Consider the following 10,047-nt stretch of genomic DNA (forward strand, 5'->3'; position numbering starts at 1 on the left):
GTAAAGATTTCACCCATTTGAGCTGGGTGTGGTGGCACACACCTGTAATCCCAGCACTTGGGAGGCTGAGGCAGGAGAATCATTGGAAGTTCGAGACCAGCCTGGACTACAAAGTAAGCTCAAGGCCAGCCTGAACTGCATAGCGAGACCCTGTCTAAAAAAGACAAAAGGAAAAAAAAAAAAGATTTCACCCATTTGAAACCTTCTTATTTAATGATTATTAGAATAACTGAATGCTTTACTGCATTGGTTACACAGATAGGGTATTTGAGAGTATGGAATCATTTGTATGTAATTGAAGGAAACTATTACGCATGAATGATTAACCACATTGCTTATATTTATATGGTTTCTCCCCAGTGTGGCTTCTTTCCTGCATTTGAATGGTATGAGAATTAGAAAAGGCTTTACATCATTCCTTACCTATATAGGGTTTCACAGCAGTGTGAGTCCTTTCATGAATGGAAAGACATTTGGAAAATTTGAAAGCTTTCCCACATTGCCTGTATTGATAAGGTGTCCCTCCAGTATGAATTCTTCCATGTACTTTAATGTAATTGGAACAGGTGAAACCTTTCCCTCATTATTTACGTTTACAAGCTTTCTCACCAGTGTGAATTCTTGATGTACATGAGGAGCACCTGATCACCCACCCAAAGGCCTTCCCTTATTCTTTACATTCATAAAGTTTCTCTCCAGTGTAAATTCTTCTATTCATTTGAAGGGAAGTTCAGCATAAGAATACTTTCCCACACTGTCACACACATAAGGTTTCTCACTAGTGTGAGTTTTTTCTTGTACCCGAAGTTTGCTAGGCCTCATGAAGGCTTTCCCATATTGCTCACACACACAGCATTCTGCAAAATGAATTTGTTCATGTTTTCGAAGGGTACTGAAAGAACTAAAGATTTTCAAATACGTTATGCATATACAAGTTACCTCCTGCCTTGTATGAATCATTCTGTGATTTAAAAGAGAACTAGAATATGTGAAAGCTTTCCCTCATTGCGTACATTCATAGGGTTTTACCGGGTATGGTGGCGCACGTCTGTAATCTCAGCACTTGGGAGGGTGAGGCAGGAGGATCATTGCAAGTTCAAGACCAGCCTTGGCTACAAAGTGAGCTGAAGGCCAGCCTGAACTACATAGCGAGACCCTGTCTCAAAAAAAAAAAATTTTTTTTTCATAGAGTTTCTCTCGTGTATGACATTTCAAGCTTCTCAAAGCACTTGGGCTAAGGGTTTTCCACGTCCCTTAGGTTTACTTGGTGTCTCTCCATATTCCTGATTCTCATACAGTTTGTGTCCACTCTAAGCCCTGAGGGACACAATTTTGTTTTTATGTTTTTTGTTTTTTGGTACTGGGAATTGAACTCATGACCTCTCGCTTGCCAGGCAGGTGAGGGACACAATTTTAGATAAATGGCCAATGAGGACTTCTCCATACACATGGCTTTCACATGGTTGTAGTCCATTTTTCTTTTCTTTTTGTTTTGTTTTGTTTGTCTTTTTGAGACAGGGTCTCACTTTGCACTTTAGGCTGGCCTTGAGCTCACTTTGTAGCCCAGGCTGGCCTCGAACTAGCAATGATACTCCTCCCTCAGCCTCCTGAGTGCTGAGATTACAGGCATGTGCTACCATGCCTGGCAAATTTTCTTGTTTAAAGCATGATTTAGAGCCTGCATATCTGGAGAGCTGATGATTTTTCTGCACTATCTTCTTTTTCTTTATGTTCACGCCCCACAATGACTTCTGTAACATAGAAGCAGCACATTACAGCACATTGCACTGGTTTATTTTTTTATTTTTTTTTTTTTGCACTGGTTTATTAATTAACATGTGTGAGTACTGTAAGTACATGTTAACTAACCATGTGAGGAAAAGTGGAGGATTTATATCCAGTATAAACCATATTAAAAAAACTCCAAATGCTGAGCACCATGGCTAATATAGCTACTTTCAAAACAGTGAAAGTTACCTGGGGTTTTCTTTTTCTGTTTGTTTGGTTTTTGGTTACAGGAATCAAACTAGGTCCGTGTGCTTGCCAGGGAGGCGCTTGTGCAGCTGAGCTATATCCCCGACCCTGGTTTTTTTTTGAGACGGGGTCTCACTACAAGTTCAGGCTGACCTCATATTTGCAAAGATCATCGTTCCTTAGATTCTTGAATGCTGGTATTACAGGTGTGCAGAACCACGCCCATTTACATGAATTTTCCTAAAACTATCTACAAGTATTTGGCAAACACTGAACATGCAAGTCACATTTCAGTACAGGTTGAGTACTCGTTACCTAACATTCTTTGTTTTTGTTTTTTTTGTTGTTGTTATTTTTGTTTTTGTCTTTTTGAGAGAAGGTCTCGCTATGCAGTTCAGGATGGCCTTGAGCTCACTTTGTAGTCCAGGCTGGTCTCGAACTCTCAGTGATCCTCCTGCCTCAGCCTCCCAAATGCTGGGATTACAGGCATGCATCACCACGCCTGGCTGTTGAGCCAGTCTTATAAACATATATTTTCAATGTTGCAACATTTATATGTATATATTTAATAGCCAAATCACAAAGGTAATTCTATACATATTAATGTTTTACCATGTAACAGAAGTTGTATACATTAAACCATCAAAAAGAGTGAGTTCCAGCACAACATTATGGCTCAAGAAGTTTAAGATATCAAAGCAATTAGTCTTTAAGAAAATTTTCTGACAGAAAAGTTTTCTGAAGCAAGGATTGTTTTGTTTTCTTTAAATACTTGCTGTCATGCCAAATTTTATAAGGAACAGTACTTTGCCTTTGAGTGCAAATTACCATAAATTTCTGCCAGGATTTGGTGGCTGACACCTGTAATCCCAGCATTTGGCAGACTGAGCCAGGAGGATTGGCATGGGTTTGAGGCCAGCCTGGACTACATAGTGAAACCATGTGCCAAAAATACAAAACAAGGGGCTGGGGATTTAGCTCAGCGGCAAAGCACTTGCCTGGCAAGCAGAAGGTCGTGAGTTCAATTCCTAGTACCGGAAGAAAAACAACAAAAACAAAACACAAACAAACAAAAATACAAAACAACAACAAAAATAAATTTGTGGCCCTAATTGTTAGTCTTACTTTTGTTTGTTTTAAATTCCTAGTCTTGGGGTTGGGGATTTAGCTCAGTGGCACAGCCCCTGCCTGGCAAGTGCCAGGTTGTGAGTTTGATTCCCGGTACTGGAAAAAAACAAACAAACAAAAAATAAATTACTAGTCTTACCCAATAGAAAGCTTTGATATCTGACAGATGGAGAAGCTACACTAATGGGGATCCTGGGGAGAAGGACAGAGAGAGGGCCTGGTAGGCTTCCATGAGAGATTCTTCTAGTGTCATTTCAGATGGAGTAGCCTCAGGAGAGGTATTGAAGGGCATCTTAGTTACTTTTCTTATTCCTGAGACAAAGTACCCAACACCCACAAGTTAAGAAGGAAAAGTTTATGTAGCTCACAATTTGGAGAGGTTTCAGTCCACCGTCAGCTGGCTCCTACGTAGGGTGACCTGGCAGACAGGCATTGCAGAGGAGAAACAACAGTTCATGGTGGGCAGAAGGTAGCAAAGCAAGCAAGGGACAAGACAAGCCTTTTTCTGTCCCTTATATTGTATCCAGACTACTGGGATTTGGGCAGTGCCAAGCCAATCAGTGGATTGATTTAGTAATCACCCATCTTTAATCCTACTACCCTTAATCCTAGCATTGTACCAAGAATCAATGACACAGTCTAGATTCAGTCACCTCTGAAAATGCCCCACCTGTGACCTTTGGGGGAACATCTAGACACAAGCCATAACAAAAGACAATGGCCTCTACCTTGGAGTGGTAAGTTAAACAGAATTAGACAAGAGGACCTACTCACAGCACTGGGCATCCTGAACGTAACCAACTCATGGAACAAATGTACTATTACTTGGTACATGAAAGTGATGTTTGGACTAAATTAACTGGTAGCAAGGGTATTTGTGTATTGAGTTCTTCTGATTGCCAGTAAAGTAAGGAAATTGAGAGAGACCAGGTAGTGTTAGAGGAGAATCTGGCCAAGAGTAGAAGGAGGAGCAGTCTGTAGAGAAAAGTACAACTTCATGAGATAGGGTGACCAAGTGCATTTTACCTTGCCAAGGTTTTGTGTAATTGTTTGTTTGTTTGTTTGTTTTCCGGTACTGGGAATCAAGCTCACGACCTTGCGCTTGCCAGGCAGGTGCTGTGCCACTGAGCTAAATCCCCAGCCAGTTTTGTGTAATTTAAAGGAACATAATTTTCACCTGCATCCAAATGTTTCTCAAGATCATGCTGACAGAAGGTACTTTAGGACTTTCGTGAAACCTTGGGAACAAGGACAAACACTTCCATATTTATTTTATTAACTTAAATTTCAGTTAACTTTTAAAACTGTCCCTTCATGGTGCTGAAGTTCACTAAAAATATGTCTATATTTGATATGTTTTAGAATTTTCTTCCTCAAAAAATTAAGAATAGCACTATCACATGATCCTGCAAACCCACTACTGGGTATACAGCCAAAGGAAATGAAATTAGTATGTTGAAGAGATACTAGCATTCCCATGTTTATTGCACCACTATTCACAATAGCCAGGAAATGGAAACAACCTAAATATCCATCAAATGACCAATGGATAAAAAACATGTGGTATACCTATAAACTGTGGAGTGCTATTCAGCCCCCAAAAGGATTAAATCCTATCACTTGAAGCAGTGAGATGGAACTGGGTGGTCACTGTTACGTGAAATAAGTCTACCACAGCGTGGTGGTATACACTGTGGTAATCCCAGTACTTCAGGAGGCTGAGGCAGGAGGACTGCAAGTTAGAGCCCTGCCTGGGTAACTTAGTAACTTGGCAAGATCCTGTCTCAAAATTAAAAGCATAAAAGGTCTGGGGATGTCACTTGAGATGAAGGCCCTGGGTTCAGTCCCCAGTACTACCACCAAAAAGAAATGAGGGGCACAGAAAGACAAACACGAAGGTTAAGAATGCTGTTGCACTGTAGACATTGTTTTGGAGGTGTGGTGCCGGAGACTAAGCCCAGACCCAGGGCCTTGAGCATGCTAGGCAGGCACTCTACCACTAAGCAACACTCCTAGCACCCCACGTTATAGTAGTAAAAATGGAGCTCATTTCTTCTCAAAATCTTTCTCTTGTATTTTCTGTCACTACAAGCTGCTTCATTGCCAATGTTAAAAACCAGGAAGGTGTTCTTGATTCTTCCTCCACCTATTTGGCCAACTTTGTCATTTTCTGTCTCTCTATTCTAGCACATTAGAGTTGTTCCCTCTGCTGTTCTGTTTTAGGCCGTCATCATTTCCTGCCTGTGCCTTTGTGGTGACTCTTTAAAGAAATGCTTTTATAATCAGAAAATGTTAATATATTTTCATTATAGGAAATGTAGAAAACACAAGTCTAGGTACTGTTGCCCATAATTCTGAGATATACTCACTGTTAACATTGTAGTCTCCTTTTCATGTATGTTTTTACATATTTGAGGTAATTATGTATGTGCATCCTGTTTTTCGTACCATTTGTATATATCCATGTTTACAAAGAGTTTTACATAACATTTTTAATGGCTAAGAAGTATTCAGTTATGATAAACAAGTATTCTATTATTTATAATAACCTGAACAGCTGGTCTCCCAATCTACCTCCTCGTCTTTGCCAGTTTGCTCATTAATTAACTAATTAATTTTATTTATTTATTTGTTTTGTCTTTTTGAGATAGGGTCTTGCTCTGCAGTTCAGGCTGGCCCTGAGCTCACTTTGTATCCCAGGCTAGTCTTGAACTTGCAACGTTCCTTCTGCCTCAGCCTCCTGAGTGCTGGGATTACAGGTATGCATCACCACTCCCAGCTTGTGCTCATTAATTTAACAAAAAAAAATAATAATTTGAAAGAGCCAGGCATGGTGGTGCACGCCTATAATCCCAGCACTCGGGAGGCTGAGGCAGGAGGATTGTTGCAAGTTCGAGGCCAGCCTGGGCTAAAAAGTGAGCTTAAGGTCAGCCTGAACTGCAGAGGGAGACCTTGTCTCAAAAAGAAAAAAAAAATAATAATAATAATAATTTGAGTATCTTCTGTATACTTTATAGCTTTCAAAGTGATCTCTGTTCAGTGCATATACAATTATGGTTTTCCTTGCCTGAAAGTCTGCAGTGGCTCAGAGGTGGCTTAGCACAGTGATACTAGAGTCTGCTTGATCCCTTGGCTCAAATCTCACTTGTATCATTTATGTATGTGTAATTTTAGGCCTTTCTCAGGCTCAGTCCCCTTGTCCATAAACTGCAATAATAGTACTGTCTGCAGCATAAAGTTGGTTTGAAGATTATTAGCACAAGAGGAGTAATCTCAGCTACATGCAAGAAACATGCAAGAGGCGAGGCAGGAGGAACCCAAGTTTGAGGCCAGTCTGGGCAACTCAGACCCTGTCTCAAAATAAGAGGCCAGGAATGTAGCCTAGTGGTAGAGCACCTCTGGGTTCAATGCTCATTACTGCCAAGAAATGAAGAAAAAACTTAAAAATAGCACTTTGCATACAGTAAATGCTTGGTAAAGCTGAATGATTAAATCAACTCAGCTTTGGGTGGTTCTTTTGAAACAGGGTCTTACTCTTTAGTGCAGGCTAGCCTTGAACTCTCTACGATCCTCCTGCTTCAGCCTTTCAAGTGCAGGAGATTACAGGTGTGCATCATCACATCCAATTTACCTGTTTTTGGGAGTTTTTTTGTTTTTGTTTTTGTTTTTGTTTTGTTTCGTTTTTGTCTTTTTGAGACAGGGTCTCACTATGCAGTTCAGGCTGGTCTTGAACACATTTGTAGCCCAGGCTGGCCTCGAACTGGCAACAATCCTCCTGCCTCAGCCTCCCAAGTGCTGGAATTACAGGTGTGTGCCACCACGTCCAGCCTTACCTGTTTTTGTATGCATTTTCAAATGTGGTTTTACTGGATTTGAAGAAAAAGTATTGCTGCATTAAAAAATTAATCAAAGTAAAAACTTGAAAAGTTAATGTTTAAAATAATCTTCTATAGTATGTCCACCTAATACATGGTCCATCTTCAAACCGAGTACTTTCTGAAAAAGAGAGCTTGCTGCCCTGTGAGAAGCTAACAAAAGCTTTAAGCATAAAAATTATGATAAATCTATAGTCTTAGTGGTTTCTAAATTTTGCTATTTAGTAGAATCATCAGGGATTTTTTTTTTTTCCCCTAGTACTGGGAGTGGAATCGAGGGCCTTCGCACTGAGTTACATCCCCAACCTTTTCTCTTCTTTGAGACAGGGTCTTACTAAGTCACTAAGCTGTCCAGGCTGGACTTCAGCCTGCAGTCTCCTGCCTCACCCTCTGTAATCCCATAGTGCTGGGATTATAGGCATATACTGTTCGGTTTTTTATTTTTTATTTTGAGAATATCATACTTTGTTGCCCAGATTGGTCTCAGATTCCTGGGCTCCAGTCATCCTCCCTCCTCAGTCCCCCAAGTAGCTACAGTTACAGGCAGGTGACACTATGGGGGTAGGATGTCTTTAAAAAATGCCTTCCAGGGGGCTGGGGATTTAGCTCAGCGGCAAAGCGCCTGCCTGGCAAGCGCAAGGTCGTGAGTTCTGTTCCCGGTACCAGAGGAAAAAAAAAAAGCCTTCCAGCCCAGTGTGGTGGTGCACACCTGTAATCCCAGCACTCTGGAGGCTGAGGCAGGAGGATCTTCATGATTTCAAAGCCAGCCTGTACTGCCTGCCTCAAAAAATAAAAAAGCCTTCCTCCCCTTTTCAGATGTTCTAAAGTAAATGGTTTGGCATATACCCTGGGCACAGGGATTCTTTTTTCCAATCAGATTTTATTGGTAAATTATATATATACACATACATTATATATATGACCACATTCATCGTAGAGAATTTGTTCCTGTACGTGATATAACTTGATTCTTTTTTTCCCCATTTCCCTCCCCTTCAACCTCTCCTCCCTTCCTCATTTACAAAAGCTTTGTTTGCATTTTTTTCTTCTTTTCTCACTTTTTTTAAACTTTGACTTCTTTCCTCCCCCTCCCTTTTTAAAAATTTTTTAAAATGTTTTTGTCTTTTTGAGACAGGATCTCACTATGCAGTTCAGGCTGGCCTTGAGCTCATTTTGTAGCCCAGGCTGGTCCCGAACTTACAAAGATCCTCCTGCCTCAGCCTCCTGAGTGCTGGGGTTATAGGTGTGCACCACCACTCCTGGCTATCCTCCCCCTCCTTAGTTCCCCTTCCCATTTAAACATCTTTTTCCAGTTTTACATCTTTTGAGGGGGGGTACCAGGAATTGAACTCAGGACCTTGTACTTGCCAGGCAGGTGCTTGTGCTGCTGAGCTATATCCCCAGCCTTTCCTATTTTGTAATACCTAATATATATTTTGGTCCTTATTTACACTTTCGGTTTCTCACACCAGAGAAACAATTCAGCACAGAAATTTTAACTTTCCCGGGTTGTTCCCATGTTTGGCAGTTCAGAAACCACCGTCTACTGTTACTCCTTATATAGAAGGATGACAGTCCTCAAACGAAAACGTTTGTACCTTGACATTATCCTCTTTTTATTTCCTGCCTGTTTTCTTGCAGTAAAGCTGTTAAGCTTGAAAACTGGGGCCCGAGTTCCTGCAAATATACCGATGGGCTTTGTTTTCATACAATAAAAAGGTTCATATTAATGCAGATATTAGATCTTTTTAGAATTGGGTGTGGGGTAACACTGGTGAGAGGTAAGATGCTCTGTCTGTCTCACATTTTAGTATAAAATTGAATCCTTCCCTGGTTTCTGAAATTCTTGGGCAAAAATCTCTGCTCTAGTCATTTTGTTCTTCTTTCTTTTTTAAAAATAAATTGATAGGTTGGTGTTATCTTGTACTGACTGTTGATGAGCTGTTTTCCTCTGTAATGGTTTGAAACCATAAGGTCATCTCGGTCTGTATCTCTAGAAATGGCAAAAGAAGCCGATCCAGTTCTCATTTGAATATTTGAATATGTTTAGTGTTTTCAGATGAAGTGAGAATAAGGGCAGTGTTCTTAAAGTTCATTCTCTTGTATTGTTTGTCATTTGAAATTTTCAAAGGTTAAGGAATTTCTAACACTGCCCTTTTCAAGATTTAAGCTCCTTTGAATAGTAATGCTTGGCATGGAACTAGTTTAGCAAAGGCTAATATCTAAAAAAGAAAATTGTGAGTCTCAGGAGCCTGTATTTTGAGAATAACACCAATTTATGGTGATGGGGTTGTTAAAGCATCTGCTGTTCTATAAAGGTGGTACTTCAGATGTCAACTTTTAGACATGAATTTATAATCTGCTTTTTTCTTGCTGTTCCATTTTCTTCCCCCAGCGGCAGCATGGAGCCTGCGTTTCACAGAGGAGATCTTCTCTTTCTAACAAATCGAGTTGAAGATCCCATACGAGTGGGGGAAATTGTTGTTTTTAGGATAGAAGGAAGAGAGATTCCTATAGTTCACCGGGTCTTGAAGATTCATGAAAAGTATGTGCAAAATGTATCTTTTTCTTTTCTCAATATATTTTTGTTTCAGTTTTGTGGTATTTTGATAGTGTAAAGACTGAAAGTGTGAGGGCCGCAAACGCTTCAAGCCCACTTTTGTGAATGTCTGACCACCTAATGAATGTTTGGAAAGCTGTAAATAGCTATTTAGTATTCATCTGTCTCCCTGGAGATTTTTCCATAGGTATGTCTCCATTCTTTTTTGCTTCTTATCAGGTAGTAAGTCTGTACTGTATATATAACTCTCAAAACCATGACACAGTGATTGATTCTAAATAGAATATTCTGGTGTAATATAATAAGGCAGCCCACTGTTTTTTTAAAGATCCATAAAGAAATCTAACAGGCATTTCAAATAATAAATTTATCAAATTTTAAAGTCTCATTTTCTCAAATCTGAGCTGGGCTTGGTAGTACACCCTAAGGCAGGAGGACTGCTTCTAGTTTGAGGCCAGTGTAGGCCACATAGTAAGTTTAAGGCCTGTCTGGAACACATAACAAGACCTG

General features: G+C 40.2%; 1 protein-coding gene across 3 annotated transcripts in view; it reads left to right on the forward strand.

Moving 5' to 3' along the window:
- The window catches only part of Sec11a (SEC11 homolog A, signal peptidase complex subunit), a 37,249-nt gene that overhangs the window by 13,935 nt on the left and 13,267 nt on the right, over nucleotides 1-10,047 (forward strand). For 2 of the 3 annotated variants that reach the window (XM_013512510.1, XM_005381493.2), the window contains exon 3: nucleotides 9,373-9,522. The exons of the other annotated variant lie outside the window; for it this stretch is intronic. In XM_013512510.1, the coding sequence (XP_013367964.1) occupies nucleotides 9,373-9,522 (150 nt within the window). The remainder of the gene's footprint in view (nucleotides 1-9,372; nucleotides 9,523-10,047) is intronic. 3 annotated transcript variants of the gene reach the window in all.

This window comes from Chinchilla lanigera, unplaced genomic scaffold (genome assembly GCF_000276665.1).
Source record: "Chinchilla lanigera isolate Chin_1 unplaced genomic scaffold, ChiLan1.0 scaffold00015, whole genome shotgun sequence".
NCBI lineage: Eukaryota > Metazoa > Chordata > Mammalia > Rodentia > Chinchillidae > Chinchilla > Chinchilla lanigera.